Source organism: Rhinolophus ferrumequinum, chromosome 17 (assembly GCF_004115265.2).
Source record: "Rhinolophus ferrumequinum isolate MPI-CBG mRhiFer1 chromosome 17, mRhiFer1_v1.p, whole genome shotgun sequence".
Taxonomy (NCBI): domain Eukaryota; kingdom Metazoa; phylum Chordata; class Mammalia; order Chiroptera; family Rhinolophidae; genus Rhinolophus; species Rhinolophus ferrumequinum.
In genome coordinates, this window is record NC_046300.1 from 51,208,489 (window position 1) to 51,231,713 (window position 23,225).

At 38.0% G+C, this 23,225-nt stretch overlaps 1 protein-coding gene across 14 annotated transcripts in view; it reads right to left on the reverse strand.

Moving 5' to 3' along the window:
- ERC2 (ELKS/RAB6-interacting/CAST family member 2) overlaps positions 1-23,225 on the reverse strand; it is a 923,425-nt gene that overhangs the window by 580,521 nt on the left and 319,679 nt on the right. For all 14 annotated transcript variants that reach the window (XM_033133186.1, XM_033133187.1, XM_033133185.1 and 11 more), the window contains one exon: positions 17,571-17,738. In XM_033133186.1, coding sequence (XP_032989077.1) covers positions 17,571-17,738 — 168 coding nt within the window. The remainder of the gene's footprint in view (positions 1-17,570; positions 17,739-23,225) is intronic.

Below are 23,225 nucleotides of genomic sequence, written 5' to 3' on the forward strand. Positions count from 1 at the left end.
CCCAGAGACCTGGGGATAACATTTGTGGGAAATAGAAGTACCAAAGAAAGATTACTTGAGCCAAAAGGTAGGAAAGCATGGAGGGAGTTGAGCAATTACCTTCAAAATAAGAAAGCTCAGTTTTTCCCTTTGGTTTACTAAGAGATTCCAAGTGATATCTAACAGATGTCCTCTGGATGTCTTTTGTTTGGCTGCACACTATTGCAAAATAATTTTTTTAATTAGTTGCCAGCATTAAAAAATAAAGAAATCCCCTCAAAAGTCTAGATTTCCTGCTTCTCTTAAAGTCAGAGGATCTGGCAACACTGAACCCCTAGTTCCTGAGGGCAAGAATCAGCCTTAGATGGAGCGTCTGCTCTCCAATTACAACAGTCTCCACTCAGCCGCCTTCTGTGAGTTACAAAACCTGCCTGGACCTTGTCACATTGATATGGGAACCCCTGGGTTATATGGAGACTGGGTAGAGGCAAAAGTGGGCTACAAGCTGAGTAGAAAGACAGGAGAATGAGATTGTTTAGTTTCCTTTGGAAAGGATATCGAAAGGAAAGGAGGAAGGAATGAAGAGAGGGAGGGAGGCAGAGAGGGAGAAAGGAGAGAAATTGTAGCATTGAAATTAGAAGCCAAAGAGAAATACTGAAGAGGTGGAAAGTTTTCACCTTGGTCATAATTTTGTAAATGTCGAAATAAAGAGCAGGGGGTAGAAGAGAAAGCGGTTCCTGGAGCACATGGCAGTGATGGACGGAACACCTACAGTGGTTCCTGTTAGAATGATCTGATTTAGTATCACACACTGCAAGGGGTTCTGAATATCTGAGGAGAGTTATTCATGTGCAAAAAACTTAGCAGCCATTTCATCCAAGCCTCTCACATCTGGGAGCTGTGTTTAAGAGCAGGAATCAGCAAACTACTCTGTAAAAAGATGTCTACCATTTTGCTTGCCCAGACCTCTGATAACCTTAGGAATTAAACTTCAGAATCTTAAGGTCAATTTTAAGAGTCAAGATAAGCCAATGAACTTAATAACATCAATCATGATACTTTATATACCACAAGGAAGGAAGATTATTTCAGCTCTTGGTAGTAAAAGTACTGAATAAATCCAAAAAGGAAAACAAACAAAAAAGACCTCAGAATCACAGCTCAAAGAGCAGTGAAGACAGGTTGGAATTCTGTACTACCACATTTTAGCTCTATGTCTTTGGGATATTTACGTCTCTGGGCCTCAGTTTTCTTACCTGTAAAATGGGTTAGCACCATCTAGTCTGCAGGATTGCTACAACAACTTACTAAAACAAGGTTTTTAAAGTGTGTAGCACACATACGTTGCTCTTTCCCCCTTAAAACAGGCATAAAAAGGTTAACCATTTGCATTGTCTATTATCTTTACTTTTGAGAGTTATTAGCAAAGTATATGGTTATGATATAAAAATAATGAGAACACTCTCTGATTTTCAGCAAGTACAATGGCTTTCTCTAAAACAAAGGTGTGTTATTACTTCAATGATATCCATGCCTTCCTCCCATGAACCTATCTACAGAAAGTATACAAATTATAAGTGCCTTGATGACTTCAGTTACTTCAGGTTTTTCTATTAATTTTGGAAAACACAAATGCTCCACCCTTCAAAAATCAAACATCCAGGCATTCAGTGCAGTTAAATATTTTTCCTTCTCAAGAAATAGTTATTACTTCTTAAGGCTGAACTTTGAAGATACTGTTTATCCTGTACTTGTCTAATTAAAACTCTTAAATTTAATTCAGGAATTCTCAATAAACCTGTCTCTTTAGATTATTTTAGCAAAGTTAATATTTTCTTTTACTAGGTGTTAATATAAACAGGGAAGTTTACTTCGAGATTTTCTGAAGACTGCAACATCCACGGCTCTCCCTGCCCAGTGTTCTAACTCCCCCCTGCAGCAACAGAAAACGAGGGAAACTGCTGCCACATGTGCCTGCCTTGCGATCCATACAAGCTCCATGGACCCTGCCTGCAGCTCAGCCCAGCCCTAGGGCTGAGACACACTATAGAAGCGCCAAATCAAAGGACTTCACCAAGACAACTTTGATTGTGCCCAAATGGTGAAGAAAGGTCACACAGTAACGCAGCCCAGCTACTAACAACAAGCTTGTAATTGCAGAAACATTGGAAGCAACCTAATTGTTCACCGACAGGCTAATGACTGACTAAAGCACCGTGAGTGGCGTAATGGATGGCTACTGACAGGGAGGCCGGTCTGTGTGTCCCCACAGAAGGATCTCTAAGAAACATTAAGTGAAAAAAGGAGCTTATTGTTTTTCATATCCAATATGGTCTTAGGATGTGTGGAAAATTCCCACAATATATGTGTACATTTGATAAGTATGTAACTACATAAAAAATGATATGGAAGGACACTCCCCCAAAAGATAAGAGTGGTTACCCCTGGGGAGGGCACAGAACTTCAGTGTGTTCAGAGAGATAGAAGAGGAATGTATTCTACATGTTCAAATTATTTTGTTTTGTCTTTTTATAAAAAAATAAACAAAAAACTGAAAATACAAATTTATTTTTGCATCACTTTATAATTTAAAAATAAGTAAAAATCCATTTTAACTATGCATCTTTGAGCATAGAAAAGTTTTGTAAAATAAGCAAGTCCATCTGAATCAGGTAGTACCAACCTCATAGGATTGATATAAGGATTATGTGACGTCACAAATGGGCTTAGCACCTGGTAAATGTTTAATAACCATGATACGCTACTACTGTGTCAGTTCATGATATCTAAGACTTCCTGTTGGCAAAATGTGTCAAATTGCATTAATGCCATTAGTAACTCCATTCTGCTGATTTTTCCAATTGCAAGTACGTAAGCGAAAAGCACTTCAATTATGTTAATCCTCACTCTCAAGAATTGATTTGCCAAGAAAAATAAGAACTATGAGCTTTATAAATGTTCCTAACTTGACTTACAAATTTCAACTTGTAGATAGTGCAACACCCAGGAGAAGGTTTTGTGTAATAATTTATCTCTAAAAGATGAGCATTATAGCAAAGTAGTATAAAAATGAAAATAAGTGTAAAAGTACATTCACTTCCCCATAGTGGTGAGTCAATGTTGACATCTTCCTGGGCTCTGAAACATTCCCAAAAGTTGTAAAGATTGTGTGATATAAACCCACACCTACAGTAGCTAAAGAAGAGTAAATTGAGCAACACTAGACATTGCAGAAGTAGGAAAAAATATAAGACGAAATGGCTCCATCCTCAAGAAATTTACAGTCAAGTTAGAAAACAATTCTGGAAACTTAATATTAAGTACTGTGTTGAGAGAGCAGGAAAAGTGACTGAGGCCCATCACCCAGGGATTGTGAACACAAATAGGTGTCTACCTGGACCTAGAGATATATGGAGAAATGAAGACGAGAAATATGTCCAATGCAAAGAAAGAATTGGAAATGAACTTGCCAGGAACATACTTATACAAGTTCTACAAATGAACAAAAGAAACATTTTCAAATAGCCCGTGTCTTAACTCTCTTTCAAATCTTGCATATATTAATAAACATTCGTTTCTTTATGTGTGCAAATCTACTCGACAGTACATTATCATATCTTGATAATGATCTTCCCTCTACCGTATTTCACCCAGCGTGTAGTATTCCTTTGAAATTCACTTTCTACAGAAAGACTAGAGACAACTGGCTTACTTCTTCTAGACTGGGATTTATATAAACTCAATTTATAAAACACACACTGGCACACTCCAACAGGCCCATACTGAATAAGCTTCACCTTCTGTAGTACTTGAGAGGCTTCAAAAAATCAACATGGAGAAAGAATAACATTAACAAGAAAGGCTTTTCTACCTGAATTTCATCTTTTATATACTTTCTCTAAAATATGTAAAATATTTAGGATTCCTGGAGTCAGACTTATGTTTTACTAATCAGAAAACACCCAGACTGAAAAGTTAATAGAAGACTCCAAGCAGGCAAAATAATGTTTTCTAAACTTCTAGAATGAGAGTAAACTAGAAATTAGATCCTCCTATGACTGATACCCACCACTGTGGGTGAAAGAAATGATGTCAAGCAAAAATCACGTCGCCAGGATCTGTGCCTGGCAGGCTAAGCCATTTCCAGGGGTGTTATCTAGGACCGACCCAGCCTAAATGGAGTGAGTCGTCAGCAGGTCCAGGACGTCAGCCAGCTGCAAAGTCTTACAGTGACTGGCTAGATTGAAAAAAGATTTCCAAAGGCTTCAACATAAAAAGCCCAACTGATTCAGCTTCCCTATCAGATTTCCCAATGTTTTCTTCTAGGTCATTTATATCCAAATTACCCCCTCATAAAAACAAAGACTTAGAAAAACTACAAAAAAGTTAAAACAGGGCTTTTCCCTTCTGAAAAGTGTGTTTTAGTTGATTCGATAAAAGGTCTGAAATCATCTTCAGGGTCACCATCAAGATGAGAATAATTTAGCAGAGACAGCATCTGTGTAAACGAGGATGTAAATTCCCAAAGTAGGTGGGAGACATCTTGTGGCATATCCGTGTCATTGGGAATGAAATTCAAAGCCCCTACGCAGGCCACTGACTCATTTGTTTTTATTTTGTTTTTAATGTTTTCTTGTATGAATATCAAACGCATATAAAAGTACAGAAAAATAATATAATGAATCTCCATGTACGCACTCCTCACTTCAACAAAGACCCACTCATGGCTACTCTTGTTTCTTTTATAGCCCCTACTACTACCCCTCCCCAGTCCCCTAATTATTTTAAAGCAAATCCTAGACGTTACATCGTTTCATTTGTAAATATTTTAGTATGTATCTTTAAAAGATAAGGACTCTATATTAAAGGGAAAAAATCTATCATCATACCTTAGAAAAACTTACCAATGATTCTTTACAATCATCAGTTCAACCTTCAAATGTCCCCAGTTGGCTCACAATTTTGCTTATTTGAATCAGGATCCATATTAAGGTTCATATGTTATGATTGGTGAATATGTCTCTTAAGATTTTTAATCTTCAGTTTCCCTCTCTATCCTGTTTTTCCTTGAAACCTTTTCTTATTATTTTTTAAAAAATAAAAACACAGAGCATATCTGTCCTATAAGAGTTTCCCATGGTGGGGGGGTGGCTCACTGTTTCTCTTGGAAGTTGTTTGCCAATTTCCTCTTTTTCCTCTGTATTTCCAGTAAGATTCAGATTTGATTTTTCTGGCAAGTCTGGTCCATTGGCAAGAGAGTACTTCTATCAGGAGGCATGTAATAATTGATGTGACATCCATTAAAGCTCAATCCTCAAATCCATTAAATCATTAGAAGTTGCAAAATGGTGATAGTCTAGCATTCTTTCTTCATTTGTTAGCTGGAATACTTCTATAAAGAGAACTTTCTTTGTTGACTCTTTGACTACCCTGACATACTATTTATATGACAGAGTTACGATGAGTGCTCATTTCTTTCCCTTTATTTACCAGGTTCAAAAATAATGTGTTAGTTCCCTAGAATCTACAAAAGAGATTTTGGGTTGGTTTTTGTTTTTCAGTTATCATTTTGAACTCATAGATTTAAACATATTTTATGTGATATCGGTACTCAAATTCTTTGTCCAGTGGGCACATATTTTTATTTGCTCCTGAGTCTTTTTGACATGTCTTATCAGTCTTTGATAGCTTCCCGGCTTTCTGGCATAAGATGTTCTAGGCATTGTGTGTGTGTGTGTGTGTGTGTGTGTGTGTGTGTGTGTGTGTTGAAATATGAAATACATCCTAGGACTACAGTATTTTTACTTAACGTCATCAATCTTGCATCTGTATTTCCTTTCTCCCAAGCGCTTAACGACACCAACAGAAACACTCATTTGTTTTATCCCACTCTTCACACACACTCTTCTATTATGTCTTAGAATAACAATACCCACACTACAACCAATAATATAAATACTGAAAAGAATTTAAGATTCTTTGCAGATTTTCTTGTCCTGGACTATATCCCGCTAGAGATACGCACTCAAAGTATCGTGTTTTAAAGTCACTTGGAATAAATCCACTCTGTGTGATTATACTACCACTCAGATACACAGATAAGTTCATTTTCCTTTTAACTTTTTAGGAATTGCCTTTTCGGATTGAATTTTGTTTTATCATTATGTAAAATATGTACATTGTTCCAAAATCAAATCTACAAAACAAAATAGCCAAAGAAGTCTAGGTTCTTACCCTGTTCACTCATTCTACAGCAAAACAAGTAACTTTTTTTTAAATTTTATAGTTTGTCCATCAATTTTTTGAAGGAAAAAAAAAAGGTAAATACATACATTTGTAAATATATATATTTGCATTCCCCCAATCTCTTAGGTAAACAGTGGCACACACTATACACTTTTACCTTAATAGATCCTAGGGTCACTTTTTCCACTTACTAGATCCTAGAGGTCACTATTATCAGTATATAGAGATAGTCTCCAACTTTTACAGTCGCCAACTTTTACACAGCTACATTGTTCTCGGTTTTGTGGATCATTTATTCAACGAGTCCCACCCTGATAAACATATTTGCTGTTTCCAATCTTTTACTATTACAGATAATGTTGCAATGAACAGTATTGGATATTTTGTATTTTTGCCTGTGTATCTTTGGGACCTATTCCTAGAATTGGGATTGCAGAGTCAAAGGTAAACATGTAACTAGCTAGATATTGCCAAATTCCCCCTTTGAAAGGGGATATACTATTTTGCATTCCTACCAGCAATATTATTAGAGGACTAGTTTTTCCCACAGTCTTACCAATAAATAGAGAATATTTCAAATCTTTGGATTTCTGCCAATGTAATAAGTGAAAATTATTTTTCAGTGTAGTTTTAACATGCATTTCTCTTACCATGTGTCAGGTTCAGCATTATAAATTAAGCACCTTTTACGTTTGTTTTTCTGTACATTATCTATATACTAGGCCCATTATTCTATAGGGTTGTTGGCCCTTTGCTTAAAAACTTTATATACTGAGGATATGAACCCTTTATTTGCAGCATAACTTGTAAGTATGTCGCCCAAGTTATTTGTCTTTTACTCTGCTATAATATTTTTTTGCCATGAAAAAATTCTTTATTTTATGGCATCAAATTTATCATTCTTATACATTATTGCTACCAGATGTTGATTCATGGTTAGGAAAGTTTTCCCCATACCTAAGTTATAGAGGAGTTAATCTATGTTTTCTTCTAATACTAGTTAAAGCATCGCCTAAGACTGGATATTTCCATTGCTACTATGATGTGGTATCTCCTCTAATTCTCTCACTACACCTCCAGTGATACAGGAGAGCAACAATATATTCAACAAATATTTTTTGAGTTCCTATATTGTGGTAGGCACTGGCCTCAGAGCTCATACACCCCAGTGGAAAAGCCAAAAGGTCATTTTCTTTAAGAAGCTTATATTGTGATGAAGTTTGCCTTCCATATAAATATTAGGTAAATAAAGGCTTAAAATAAATACTCAAGTGCAGCACAGTAATGAAAACCCCAGCTAGACCACAATGTCTCTGAGAAATAAGATGATATTTTTGTGTCCTACACAACCTATAGTAGAGACTGTATCCAAGAAAATGACCCTTGAAAATGTAAGGATGTGTAAATGAAAAGAGCTCCAAGCATTAAAACAAGTTCTTCTTTTGGGTAGGTACTTTTCTAGGCTTACTCAGAGGCCCTATTATGTAGCCAAGGACTTTATTAAGGGGTTGCTCTGTCAAGGAACCAACTAGACTGAATCTTCCATGAATCAAAGCTAGTGAATACTCAAGGACAAAAAGAACAACAATCAATTCTCAAACTTTTTTTTTCCAGCAATCATATTATGGGTGATAATGTTGGCAACATTCATCTCTTGTTTACTTCTGACACCTAGCACCATGCCCAACACACAGCAGGTATTTTATAAATAATCTACTGGAGATCCAACAAAGAAGGTAACCAAAATGATGCTGTATACTTAATTTTCATATCTTAGTTCGTTTCCTCTCTCTCTCTCTCTCTCTCCCCCTCTCTCCCTCTCTCTCTCTCTCTCTCTCTCTCTCTCTCTCACACACACACACAAGCACAGAAAAAAATGCAAATAGTAAATTTTTCCTAGTTAAATCTTTAAAATTCATGTACATCTTTGGGCAAATGTATTTTTTGACTTTGGATGGGAATGAGGCTGAACAGTTGACAAATTCTAAGGTCTAGATCTCTGGCAGTCCCAAGCAGTTATTCTAGTCGTGTGTTTCCCCTCTTCCTGTACTGCTCCCAGAAGAACTGTCAAAGGTGGTCATTGCTGTGGAGACAGCTGACCCTTCTGATACCCAGTCTGCTGGCACTGGGCTAAGAACCCAGGCTGAGTAAATGAGGAATTGGATCTTCTCTTTTCCTTCATATTTGGCCTGATCTTAATCACACAACTTACTTAATCACACAACACACTAATTTGATCTTAATTTCAAATTAACAACTGCCAAGTCGTGTCTTAGAGGCCAAACATCATTCGATCATAACCGTAAGGATTTAAGAAATCACCTACATTTGAAAGCAAAAGAAGAAATAAATAATGCAAATAAATTTCACACACTTCTAGAAATACTTGCAATAAAAACAAACTTCTAGGGTTAAAATGATGTTCATGGACACAATGTATTACCACAAGTTGTAGTCTCTCTCCTTTTTTTAATAAACTAAGAAGGAGAAATGTATTATCCTTATGGAATAAATATCTGTATTCAATTTTAAAAAGCATAAAGTTCAATGAAAACGGGTAAAAGATTCTTGCAAAAGCTCTGCAATTTAACTTCACTCTCTAGATTTTGGTTTGGTGTGTAAATATACACATAAAGAAACCCAACCACAGCAAATGTTAGCTTTTTTCCAGAGGAATGGAGGCAAGTGTTGCAAATGTGGGTCCTGTGTCAGGAGAACATAATCACAATGTAAACTGGTTATTTCCAAATGGTGTCCCCCAGCAGGGAAAAAAAAAATGAATGGAAGTACTTAATAAATTCTGTTTTCCATAAAATTCATACCAAAGGGGGAAAAAAGAAAGAATGTGAGCTCGGAGGTCAGTGAGAGTTTTGTTGGATTTCCCTCCTTCTAAATTCTGTCATCTCCTTTTTAAAGTGGCAATTCAGCTTTTCACAGATATGACAGAAATACGTTCTTTTTTCCTGCAAACCATTCACCAGTAAGTAACACTTACAAGTGGACATGTACTTTCTCACAGATGATTGGCTAATTGGATATTGTCACTTCCAGTTGCAGCTTAATATGCTATAAACAATGCCATTTTCAAGCAGAAGTAAAACCAAACAAAAGTACTAGTGATCTATTTCTTTTCCTTCAAAGAAGATAAAGGGTTCTGACTCCATCTTTACACCCCTAAACAATGGATGCAGATTATGGTGGGCTTTAATGTAGAAATTAAAATGATTCAGTTATCTTAATTATATGTTTAGCCACATGGGTCAAATAACATCCTACAGAGCTCAAAAAGAAGGGCCAAATTCTTTTGTTTCACTAGAAAACATAAGTAAGTTGACAATGGGCTAAGGATTGGAAAGTTTTTGATTAAAAAGGGATTTTTGTTGGAACACTTATAATGAGATTTGAGCTGCAGTAACAATATAAAATTGAAAGCAGAATTACATACAAAACGAGTACTGTAAAATATCATTATTTTAGTACAATAGAAAATAAGGTGTTTGTGGTTTTACTCTATAAATTCTGTGTTGTCTGCTCATATGTATTCCTCCTTGGCCGTCTTCTGAATAGCCATTCTGATTTCCGAGTTCTTCTGCACCAGCATTCATTTGCGGTGGGGGTAGGGGTGGGGGTGGGGGTGGGACCCATACAATCAGCATCTCCTAGGCTCAACTTTTTTCCTCCATTTTATTGGCTTTTCAGGGCTAATTCTTGTCCATGCATCACACTGGTGTCCAGTTACACGGCAGACAATGAATTTTCCTAATCCATTTAGTGTGCTGACAGAGCCATGTTCACAATTTATAGAATTTCCTTTCAGACATCTACCTATTTCACAGTTCGTTAAGATTCAAACTGAACACCTGTGTTTATGAAGTCAAAAGCAATTTTATACTAAAAAGGTGTTGAATAAGGCATTCTCTGTAAGCCTGAACAACAATAACAACAACAAATGTACTAGACTCTTGACCTGTGGAACAAAATAATGTCTGTAGCTACCTGCATCATTCTTTAATGGGCAAAAAATTGCCATAGAACTGCAGCCAAAAACCATAACACAGTTTAATTCCTCCACCCACCACAATTCTTTCATGTTTTACCTTAAGAATGCAAGAGTATGAGGCTGTCTTGCAAAGTTCACCCAGATACATAAAATCTACAAAACACCTAAAAATTTCAGGAAGTAAAATGTGGCCACTTCTACCCAATGTCTTCACTAGCTTACATATAAGGACACTTTCAGCATTCTGGGGCCCACAAAGCCTGAACCTGGCTCATTTTTATGTGACCCCCCCCCCCCGTTTTTCACATCATTAATAAAGAGAATCCAAACAAAACCCACAGACAGTAGGGGACGGGAAAGTGTGTAGTTTGGCACTGCCATCATACATGCCCTCAAAAGGAAAGGGAGAAAAAAAAAATAAAATGCTTGTAGCAGAGGTGGTGACCCCTATAACGACTGTGGTTCCCAACATTTTTTTTCGACTGGTAATAAACTATTTTGCAGACCTCCCAATTGTGGCCACCATGATAGTTACAGCTTTGCAGGTTTATGTCTTTTTCTTGCAGTTAAGAGTGTTATCAATAAAAATTTCAAATGATGCTTTTCCTGGTCAAATAAAAACATTTTAAAATGTGAAGCCAACGTTGGAGTGAGAATGGAAAAATACAAGTGACACCAGGATTTTGGTTTGTATATCGTTTCACCATGTCCCTTAATTTATGAATTTTAAAGACATTCCTTGCAAGTCTTGAAAGTGAGACAATGCACCCCTGATACAGCACTGGGGTAATCTGACTGTCTTGAAAGTTGGTTTCATCATATGCAACTAACTTTTTAAAAAAGCACCTCATTTTTAAATGTCGTGATTATGAAGGGTCTTAAACAAAAGTCTATCTCAGAAAGGACATTTCACATATTATTTGTTAATCACTAAGGTGATTAAAGAGGACTTTCCTGCTTGCTCGTCAACCACGGGAGGAGGTAAAATGGAAAACTAAAATGACTGTTTAAAAGTAAAGGAGATTCCTTGTAAATCCCACCTTAGATACTGTGGCAAATATTAATTATTTCCATCTATTTAAAAAAAAAAAAAACACAAAAAAACTCTTGTGGTCAAAACACGTGAGTTGAGAAGAAAGAGAAGTTCCTTCCGTATCTGGAATCGTTGGCAAAGCCCTGTGTGGATGAACCGACCCAGTCCCCCAGTCCCAAGAGGCCACAAAGCATTCCTGACTCCTTGTCATGGGGACCTCTATACCCCAGTCCTAACCTCACCCTGAAGTGCGGTGGAGGGCTCATCTCAGTGCAAATCAGCCAAGAAATAAGGACTCATAAAACTTAATTTTCTCCATTTTAATTGTCAAAAGCCTGGTTCTTATGATTCATCTTGAAAACTGACAGCACAAGTCTGCTTTCTGGCTGTGTTATCACACTGAATCATCTGTGACTCAGAGACCAAAAATTGCTGCCATGGGCTCAGAACACACCTCCTCCACCAACACCTTGTACAACCTTCCTGCAAAAACGATCATCACAACTTCTGGTAAAAATGCATTTAATGTTTTACATTACGGATGTATAATATGTGTATCTCAGACAACTTAAAGATCACCTGAGTCTCCAACACAAACAGAAAGCATTTTACTTTTTTCTTTCTTTTTTACAAAGTATACGTGCAGGTATGAATATATGTATATATACACGATCATAAACATCTTTTAAGAAGTAAAAACTAAATATTATACAATGAATTCCTCTTAATATACTAAAATTCTAGACTTCATGTACACTGTTACCCTCTCTAGAGTTTGGGCAATACCCTTCCGATATGGCCAGTGTTACTGTTATTACACCCATCGTGTTACTATGAGGATTTAAATCTCAGAGCTCTTCATTCTTAGACCACCTCATAGCTACGACTGGGCTGCATTCTTGAAACCCCAGTGAAGCCACCTGTTGAGACAGAATTATACAACTGGCCATAAACTTTGCCATGAAGATTAAATCTGATAATGTATATCAGATCCTTGACACAAAGGAAGCCCTGGATCCACTGGGAGCTATGGAAAGCACTAGGTCTCTGGTTAAGAGTTCAGGGTTTGGGAACCCAGGCCCTGTCACTCACCATTGTACGTGTATGACCTTGAGCAAGTTACACATCCTCTCTAAACCTCTATTTTCTCATCTTAAAAAAGGGATCAATAACACCCACTGCACAAATTGTAAGTCAAGTTTAAAATGAAGTATTGCATGGAAAACACATAGCCACAGTTCCTGGATCTCAGTGTAGCAGCCACAAGACACTCAGTAGACACTTGGGCCATAAAATTCAATTAAAAAGTCCAAGACCAATACCTCCTGAGATTATGGGTCCCAAGTTATCCAGCACCTTGCTCATCGTAAATGCTCAATAAAATATTATCAAATGATATATCCACTCATTTAGACAAGTCGAGGGAGGGGTCTGTCGGAATGAAGTATAGCCGACTGAAGCATTTCTGAGTAGATGCAGTAACTCCTGAAATAATCAAACCAGCGGAGTGTCTGTAAACCCATAAATAGTATTCCTTTTTTTCAAGGAGAGTCAAGGTGCTTGAGTGTGCACTCAAAGAGGATTGACTTTAATCAAAACATAAAATCTTAACATTATCAGAATAGTGATCTTAGCAGTATGAGCCTTCCATCTGAAGAGATATAAATAGACATTTCACACAGTTTGCATACTTGAGTTTTCAAAGGAGCGAAGCATTTACTTTGATCTTCTTTCTTTCCTTTACTTACCTGCTTTGAAACAGCAGAAGGAAGATGATGTACAATTAAGATTTTGTGTGGAATTATGAGTAAACAGTGATAATGAAATCACTGAGTATCTATGGTATTATAAATCGGTTCTCTAGCATATACCCACACACGGATGAGGGCAAGAACCATATCAGGCACACAGTAGTCATTCGGAAATATGTGTTGAATGAAAAACATGCATGAAATCCATAGGGCAGGAATCTTAAATGCGAAACGCTTAGAAATGCTTCAGAGTATCGGTAAACTGTGTGAAATTATTTATATTGTTGCCTCTGAATATGAGGGTGTATGTGCTGAGGTGCATTTTTTCTGGGGAGTGAGCCTATCAATTGCATGGTATGTTCTTCTATCCTAATTACATTTAAAAAACAAAAATGTGACGGCCCTTTGCTATGGAGCTGCCACTAATCTAACCTGCATCTATTGCCCCTTGCCTCCACGAATACAAAATCCCTACATTCTCTGTTCATTAAAAAGGTTCTCAAGTATTTATCCTTAGACAAGAAGAACTCTTCCCTGACCTATTTGGAACAGAAACGAATATAAAGAAAGCATTATAGACCACTGTCATGTAACACATCTTCCAGAAAACATGCAAACAAGTTGTCACGTCCGGTCACTTGGAAATCATGCTGGTCTGGGGAAAAGTGTACTTGCCAGAAAACAGGAAGCCACCGATCGCTTAGTTGGGGGACAGAACAAAATAGATGGCACTTTTACAGTATCTTCATTTCTCTGTATCCTTCTCGGACATAAAAGTGTGACTCAACTAAAATATGAAAGTCTGAGCTCGGTAAATACAGACACCAAAAATTCAAAGGAGACACATAAAGGTAGAACACACAGGATAGATAATAAGAAGTGAGGTATAGTATTCCCTAAACATCCCTGATATACAACAGAAATGATAATGACAACAATAATGATAACATAATTTATAGCTAAAACCCTTTGCTCGAGTTAAAGCACTTTTCACGGGTTAAAGCTCTTTTACGAGTTAAAACGGAGATGTGTCAGGAGAGCACAATGGTGGCCATTTTACAGATCAAGACACAGAGGCTCAGAAAAGTTCAAGTCTTATTCATGTCACAGCAATTAAATGGAGAGGCGGGCGGATGTCTACACATCTCGCACTTCTAAATGCTGTGTTCTTTGGACATTTTACTTCAGATCATAGCATAATAGCTAGGCCTCTTTTCTTCCTAATTTCTAGATATGTTGGTAATTTTTTGTTGAAATCCAGAAAAATCAAGGTGCTAAAGAAAGCCATTTTATTATCTCGACTGCCACGTAATTAATGTGTTGGCGGATGGGGACAAGTTGGCACATTAAAAAAAAAAAAAAAAAAACATCAAGGGAAGTAGCAAAATAAGAAACTTGGCCTTGGGGTCCTTTGAAGCTATTTTAAAAAGTAAAAAGTTATGTTAAGAGCTATGTGGTATAGCCCTCTGTGTGTGTAATTATTATTCCACTGATTTATTGCACACAGTCAAAGAGCATCTGGGTATTTGTATGAGTTAAAACAAACTAACCCAAGAGCCAAGCCACATAGCCGCAAACCTAGACAACTTGCCTCCCACCCCTGTCCCACTCTTCATCCTACCACGTCCCAAACGCAAATTCTCTGGTAGCAAGAGTCTTCTATGCATAGATGAACTATTAAGCCAGTGACATCTGTCATTATATTCTGAAAGAGTAGCCAGAGCCAGTTGATGGCACAGTTTTTCCAGAGAAACCAGCAAGGTTCTTCCAATTCTAGAGAGAGCCCTCTTCTGTTTTGGCAAAAGCTTTCAGGAATGACTCAGGAATCAAACTGGTAGGAGCTGTCACATGTAACTTCCTCCAAGGATGAGTGCCGTATCTTTCATATTAATTGAAACTCAGATTTTTTTGTGGTAGGGCATAATGAAACATAACATATCTCATCTACTGAAGACTCACCCACTAAGTTGAGGAGACTCTTACTTCCCTCTGTTTCTCCAAAAAGTGGGAAAATCACTTTAACGTATTTTATCCTGTTGCCAAAAATCCTTTGCCTATGATGCAATGGTTAGAGCAAATTTTAACCTAAATTGCTTCCTCTAAGAGATGGACATCACTGGGTAACTTTCTCCATTTTCATTTACAAAGATCTTAAAAGAAGAAAAAAGGCAAAAGAAAATTCCTCAGATGTTTCCAGCAGATAAAATCATTAATCTCACACTCCCAACTTCAAAGCAGAAGACTAGAAAATCACCTCACTTTCTCTGCACATGGAGAATAATTTTTTTCTACTTCAAAGCACTGTCTCTTTATTGGGTCATTTTAATTATTGAACGTGGGATGGAAGCTATCCACATAATGTCACCACTGCTTTTTTTCATGAAATATATAGAGGTCTAAGTTGGAGTACATTAATTCGAGAGAGGTAAAATACCGAAGAGACAATAAGAAAAGGGAAGTAGGCTGGGGAAGACAGGACTCAGCAGTGCAAGGTGGTGAGAGAAAGGAAATAAGCCTTTCTGACCTAACTTTTCTCATTCGGTCCTTTTGGAGAAGAACCATTAACAAGCCTGACTGCCTGTTTGGGCAACGGCCTTGCTTCTCCAATTTCTTCCTACCCAATGCACAACAACACAAGCACAATAACCTTATTAGCAATGTTGGCATTATTGCCAACATAAGACAGCTGTGGGTATAATCAGTTGCTCTGTGAATAACCAACAGGAAGAAAACCCTGTGCTCTAGAACAAGGGTCGGCACACTATCCCACCCAGCTCAGAGTAAGACTGCTAGAGAGAGGTCAAGCCAGGCATTCCAATTCCCTCTTAATCCCTCTTTCCACAAAATCACAATGCAGTGCATTGGCAAACATTTTCTGTAAAGGGTCAAAGCACAAGTATTCTCAGCGCTGCAGACCATACAGTCTCCATTGCTACTAAATTCTGCTGTTATAGTAGGAAAGCAGCCAAAGTCAACATGTAGGTGAATGAGTGTGGCTATGTTCTAATCAACTTTATTTACAAAAACAGGCAGAGGGCAGGATTTGTCCCATAGGCCATTGTTGTCAACCCGTTCTAGACAAGTGCTGGACGGCAGCGTTGTTCTATAGTTGTGTTATCCAACGCAAAAGTCATTCGCCACGTTACTGTGAAATGCTTGAAATGTGGCTAGTGTGACTAAGCAACTACATTTTAAATTCTACTGAATTGTCATTAATTTCAATGTGCATCGATACCTGTGGCTCATGGCTACCTTATTAGATACCACAGTTATAGATCACATTCACTGCTGCCTCCTCAGAGATAAAAGTCACCTTGCAATTTATGGCATAGTTTAAATGTTTTGCCTTAAAAAGAAAATATCCATGCTTCCACATTCACAATGGAACCAACTGAAAATTACATTTCTTAAATGTGAATATCTACGTCACTGAGTCCGAAATATTCTTTTTAGTTTCAATCAGTCAAATAACTGCCCATTCGCCAATGCCAAGTGAATAGGGGCTGAGCTAGGTCCATGCCAAGACTTACCCAAGTTGGAATCTGTTTCCTTTCTCCGGTGAACACTGTCCCTATTTTGACTGAGGGCACAGACTTATTAACTCCTCAGGAAAATCCAAATCTCTCCACAGACCCCAAAATATATACATGACATGCAAACACATGGTTCAAAGAGCACAAGAGGAAACATACATCTCCATTTCACTGCCTTCTCCTACAGTGACCCACATAACACATCACCTCAACACTTTTAAAATCGGAGAGATTCACTACATTCTTGCTACTGCCCACAGGTAATAATTTATTTTCTGTCAACTGTTTTATTTACACAATAACTAGTTTTGGTTCTGCATTCTTTAGCAGCTCCAAAGATAAAATCCAATGGAGAGAAGCAAGGAAATAGGACAGTAACATATATTTGTTTTCTTATAAATGTGAATAAAAAAATAACCAACCAACATTCCCTTTAAGAAACTCACACAATACCAACTTTCTTCCATGGGCAAAAGAATCTTGATAATTGAGGCTACTCCCTAGAAAGTAAGAAACCTTTGGAACCGTGGGTCCGAGGAGGGGGACCTATACAGATACACCGCAAAGTAAGGCAGATGACATTCTGACTAAAATGATTCTCGATAAAATAAAACCATTCAAGATCCAATCATTTATCTGGGGTTCTCAAACCCAAAAAGCTCTGAATAATGAAAAAGAATATTTCCAAATGTGAAGCAAATTGCTTCAGGGGTACAACCTGACACAAACTGACAGGAGGCTACTTATATCATCTTTATTTATCCTACTTTAGTGTGAAAAAAATTTTTTTCTGCATAAATTCCCATATGTTTGCTAATTGGGTATTGCTGCAACCCTACTGGGAGTGTTATATAATCTATGATACATGCAATGGCTCTTACCTTTCCAAAATCCCCCAAATATCTGCTATCCAAAATACATCTGGCCCCAAGCGTTTGGATAAGGGATCTTCTACGGAAAGCTGTTCAGGTAGGACATTTTCTATCAGTTCAATGTCTGCTGCCCCGAATCCTGATACAGTGCCTTACCTCGGTCTGAAGAATGGCGGCCCTCTGTTCTTTGGCAGTAAGCGACTCTTTAAGCACTTCAATGTGTTGCTTGCAATCTGAATTTTGATTGCTAAGGGTTTCAAGCTTTGTTTGTAAGGCAAGAAGTTCTGACTCCTTCTTTGAAAGTTCCTGCTTCAGCTGATCAATCTGTAAAACAACAGCCAAATTGCAAGAAATTAGAAGCCACAGCTCTTACTCTTTACATTTGGGAACTCCTGATTTCTCTTAATTGTCAGTAGCTGAGGATCATTATTCCAACAAGGCAGGCCATGATTTGCTTAAACAGATGGCCTGGGAGTCACACAGTCTTGGGTTCTGGGGAGGCTCTGGAAGGTGGCTGAAGAGTGTAGAAAACAGGAAAAGTAAGGTCAGCAGACTGCTTTCCACCTTCCACCTCACTGAGAACCAAGGTTCACAGTGGAATGAAGGCTTCCTGGCCAAATCTACTATTCACTCAGGAGACCACAGAGTCTATTCACCACGTCCTCAGAAGGTCCCACAGGGAGCTAATAAAGACATAACCTTGACCTTTGCTCCCCTACAGGGGATCATTTGACAAAAGGGAATACTCAGACAGAAAAACAAGTAAGCACTGGGGGTTTTGTTTGGGCTTATATTAAATACTAAGAAAACACAAAGAACATAAAATATATATAAAGTATAAGGGAAAATAATACAAGAAATATCCAACATTTGATTCACCAAATAAGATCATTAGAATTACCTATGTTCCAACCCATTTCTATCTCCTAACTACACATTTCGGAAATAATTATCACTCTAAATTTTGTCATTATTATATTTTCTTGCTTGTCATTTAGTCTTACCATATAATTTTACATCTGTAAATAACAGTTTTGCATCTGTAAAGAAAATACTATTAAGTTTTGAATACTATTTAGGTTTGTAACTTTTTTGTGTGCTATTTATGTTTTTTTAACACTCTGCTTTTTTTCTACTCAATATTATGTCCTGGAGATTAAATAATATTGTACATGCAATTTGTTCATTTTCATTGTAAGACTTCACCACAATTTATTTGGCCATTCTGCTGTGGATAGACATTTGAACTTGTTTCCAGGTTTTTTGCTATTACAAAGAGGGCTATTCTGAACATTCTTATACATAGTACCTGGTACAAATAGCAAAACTAATCTAGGAGTTAAATTGTTGGACCACATAGTATGCACATCTTCAGCTTCACTGGGTAACAGCAAAATGTTTTCCAAAGCAGTTGTATTCATTTTCATAGTCACAAGCACTGTCTCAGTGTGCTGGTCACTCCATATTTGCCCTTATCTTATGTCACCAGCCTTTTACATTTTTGCCAGTTGGATAGGAGATGTGGCAGATGATCCCCTAGGATATCTGCTACCAATGTCTTCCTACCTGTACAAACGTGCTGCTCCTCACAACTAGAGGTAAAATCTGTTTACCCTCCTCTTAAACCTGGGCTGGACTGGGACTTATTCTACCAGCTGAATGCAGCAAAAGTGTCAAGTATTCCTGTTCCTGCCCTATCCTGCAGAAGGAATGGCAGCTTCCGCTTCCTCCTGCAGAAAGCCGTGTTAGAAGTCCAATTATCCTCCAGCCACTGTGCTGTGAGGAAACCCGTGGCCACATGCAGGCCAACGAAGACAGAGGCCTAGAGGAAATGGTGGCCCTTTTCTCTTATTCCTGGTTTTAAAGGGAAGAATTGTAATGTTTCATCATTAAGTTTGATGTTTGCTTTCGCTTTTTATAGGCACTTGTCACGCGGGGTCTCTGGTCCCACTCCCTGCACAAGAACGCAGGATATGGTGAGGCCAAAAAAGAACAACCATGGAGCCTTAGATAGGCAAGTCATACCACTATATTCTCGCTGGTGGCTGGCTGGGTTGGAGACACAGGAAGCAGGAGCCACACGATCCACATTCCGCCGTCCGCTTCTCTGCCAACCAACCAACCCCCTAGCGTAGCCACGACGCTTATATTAGTGGCTAACGGCTAACCAGTAACAGCTGATGGCCAACTGCTACCTGAGCCAGCACGTTTCAACGTGATGTCGAGAGCCTAGAAACTGCTCTCTGGGACTCCATCCCTATAGCATTTTTAGGTTTCAGAAAGTTCCCTTTTATTACAATTTTGGTAAGAGTTTTTTGGTGGTTGTTTTTTTTTTAATCATTAAGGAATGTTTATCAAATACTTTTCTGCATCTCATGATTTAGCACATTTTTCACCTTTAATATGTTATTGTAATGAATGGCATTATTGGATGTTTCAAATATTAATCTCTCCTTGCATTACCATGAAAAACTCCACTTAATCGTGATGTTTTATTTTTTTAATATTTTACTTGATTCAGCTTGCTAGTATTTTGTCAGGATCTATTAGCTATGTTATGGGTAAGGTTGGTATATAATTTTCCTATCTTGTGCTGTCATTGTTAGGTTTTACTATCAATTTAGCCTTCCACGTAAAGTAGAAAGTGTTCCTTCTTTTAATGTGTTCTGAAATGGTTTGCATAAAATTGAAATATTTTCCCATCAATATTCATTAAACATCACCAGCAAAACTATCTAGAGCTGCTACTTTCCCTTTCCAAACACTATTACTTCCTCCTTCTTTATTGGATATAGGAATGTTCATGTTTCCAATTATTAAAGTCAATTTTGATTTTTTTCCCTAAGAATTTTTCATTTCTTCTAACTATTCACCCCTATTAGCAAGGAATATTCATAAAACCCATTTACCTTTAGATATCCATGGCATCTATAATTCTATCTTCTTTTTCAAAACTAATATTCTTTATTTTACTCTGTTTTCTTGATGAATTTCAGCAGAGGCATACCATGCTAACTGACTCTTCAAAGAACCAATTTTGGCTGTGTTGATCATTCAACATTTTTATTTTCTATTTCACTAATTTCTGCTCTAATTTTTAAATTATTTCATTCATACTTTTTTTGGATTTATCCTATTTTCTTTTCCTAACTTTTATGAATTTCTTAAGAATTTTTTTATTTTTCAATTGCAGTTGACATAAACATTGTATTAGTTTCAGGTGTACATCATACTGGTTAGACATTTATATAACTTATGTGGTGATCACCACGATAAATATACTACCCATCTGACACCATACATAGTTATTACAATATTATTGACTATATTTCCTAAGCTGTACTTTACTCCCCATGATTATTTTGTAACTACTAATTTATACTTCTTAATCCCGTCCCCTTTTTCACCCACTCCCCTAACCTCTCTTCCATCTGACAACCCTCAAAATGTTCTCTGTATCTATGAGGTTGTTTCTATTTAGTTTGTTCATTTTGTTCTTTAGATTCTACATATAAGTAAAATCACATTGCATTTGTCTGTTTCTGTCTGACGTACTCCACTCAGCATAATGTCCTCTAGGTACATCCATGTTGTTACATATGGCAAGATTTCATTCTTTTTTATGACAGACTAATATTCCCTTTTATATATGTACCACCACTTCTTTATCCATTCATCCACTGATAGACACTCAGGTTGCTTCCACATCTTGGCCATTGTAAATAATGCTGCAATGAACCTACAGGTGCACATGTCCCTTAAAAGTAGCATTTTGGGTTTCTTTGAGTAAATACCCAGAAGTGGGATTACTGGGACCTTCTTTGTCTCTTGGTACAGACTTTGTTTCAACATCTGTTTTTCTCTGGTATATATCCCAGCTTTTTATTTTTTGTTTCCATTATCATGAAATATCTTTTTCCATATTTTTACATTCAGTCAGTGTGTGTCTTTTAATCTGATGTGAATCTCTCATACAGTGCTACCTTGGTTTTCAAACGTAATCCGTTAGAGGAGACTGTTCGAGTTTTGAAACATTCAAAAACAGCCGATAGCTAGCCCTCAGGATCTTACACTCAGCAGATGCCGTGTGACATGTTTGACTTCTAAGGCACGTTCGAAAAACAAAAAGCATTTACTTCCGGGTTTATGGCGTTCATAAACCAAAATGTTCATCAACAGAGAGTTCGAAACCGAGGTACTACTATATGCAGTGAATGTCTTATAGGTAAGGGTCTTGTTTTCTTATCCATTCAGCCACCCTATTTTGGAGAATTTAATCCATTTACACTTAAAGTAATGGTTGGTAAATATATACTTATTGCCATTTTATTATTTGTATTTTTTGTCTTCTTTTTTTTCATCTTAAAGAAGTCCCTCTAAAATTGCTTGTAATACTGGTTTAGTGGTGATGAACTCCTTTAGCTTGTTTGTCTCCAGGGAGCTCTTTATCTGTCCTTTGATTTTAAATGATAGCCTTTCTGGGTAGAGTAGTCTCAGTTGTAGGTCCTTGTCTTTCATCACTTAAAATATTTCGTGCCAATCCCTTCTGGCCTGCAAAGTTTCTGCTGAGAAGTCTTTTGGGAGCTCCCTTGTAGGTAACTAACTGCTTTTCTCTTGCTGCTTTTAAGGTTCTCTCTTTGTACCTTTTGACATTTTAGTTATGATGTGTCTTGGTGTGGGGCTCTTTGAGTTCACCTTGTATGGGACTCTCCGTGCTTCCTAGGCTTGTATGTCTATTTCCTTTACCAAGTTAGGGAAGTTTTCATAATTTCTTCAAATAGGTATTCAATTCCTTGTTCTCTCTCTCTCTCTTCTTCTGGTATCCCTATGATGCAAATATAGTATGCTTGATGTTTTCCCAAAGCCCCTTAAACTATCAGGGGCAGCTTTCTCCCAGACAGAAGTGCTGGCTCCTTTGCTGAGCCCTCCCGGTACCCAGTGTGCAGATGCAGATGGGCACTATATCTGAGTCTCCATCAATCTGGTTAATACCATTCACCCTATTTTGGTGATTCCCTGAGACCCTGTCCCACCCAACTTGTGGGCCCACCCAAGCCGCTTCCAGTGGTTTCTCCATACAAACAGTCTGTCTTGGCTCATGCTGCAGACATTTCTAAAATCTCTCAAAGATTCAAAAATCTCAAATGAGCATCTTCTGGCCTCGGTGGACCCATACTTATTGCTGAAAAGAGCCAAGCCCGGCAATGGCAGGAGCCAGCCTTGCTTCAAGGCTTGCCCACTCCAGGCACCTCCAAACCTGCAGGGGTGGTGGGCATCTGTGGATTGCTTTGTAGCTCATTTTAGGTAGCCCCAGGCAGGGCATTTGCTGAGACTGAACTTGGTCTGTGATGGGGCCTCCTGGGAAGGGCCTCCAGGGTGGGGATGCCTGGTGGCCAGCTTTGGACCAAGCCAGATCACCATCCTGCTGCCTCCAAGGACAACACACCCAAACAGCAGATTGGGTAGGTACCAGAGCCCCACCAAAGCAAATCCTACTCTGTAGGGTGAGCCCCTACACAACAGCTCCTCCACTGTAGTCATGGCCAGTCCTCATAACCAGTCGGCCAAGGGTCAATCACTTCTATTGGTGTGCAAGCAGAAATCAAGGTTCAACTACAACAGAAGGGCACACACAATACAAGAGACGTACCTGCAGCACTCGGCTCAGGTGACCATGGAGACTGTGTTACTGGACCCCACAGGACACCTACTACATCAGGCCACTCTACTAAGACTGGTAGACACAGCAGCTCTACCTAATACATAGGAACAAACACAGGGAGGCAGCCAAATGGGGAGACAAAGAAACAT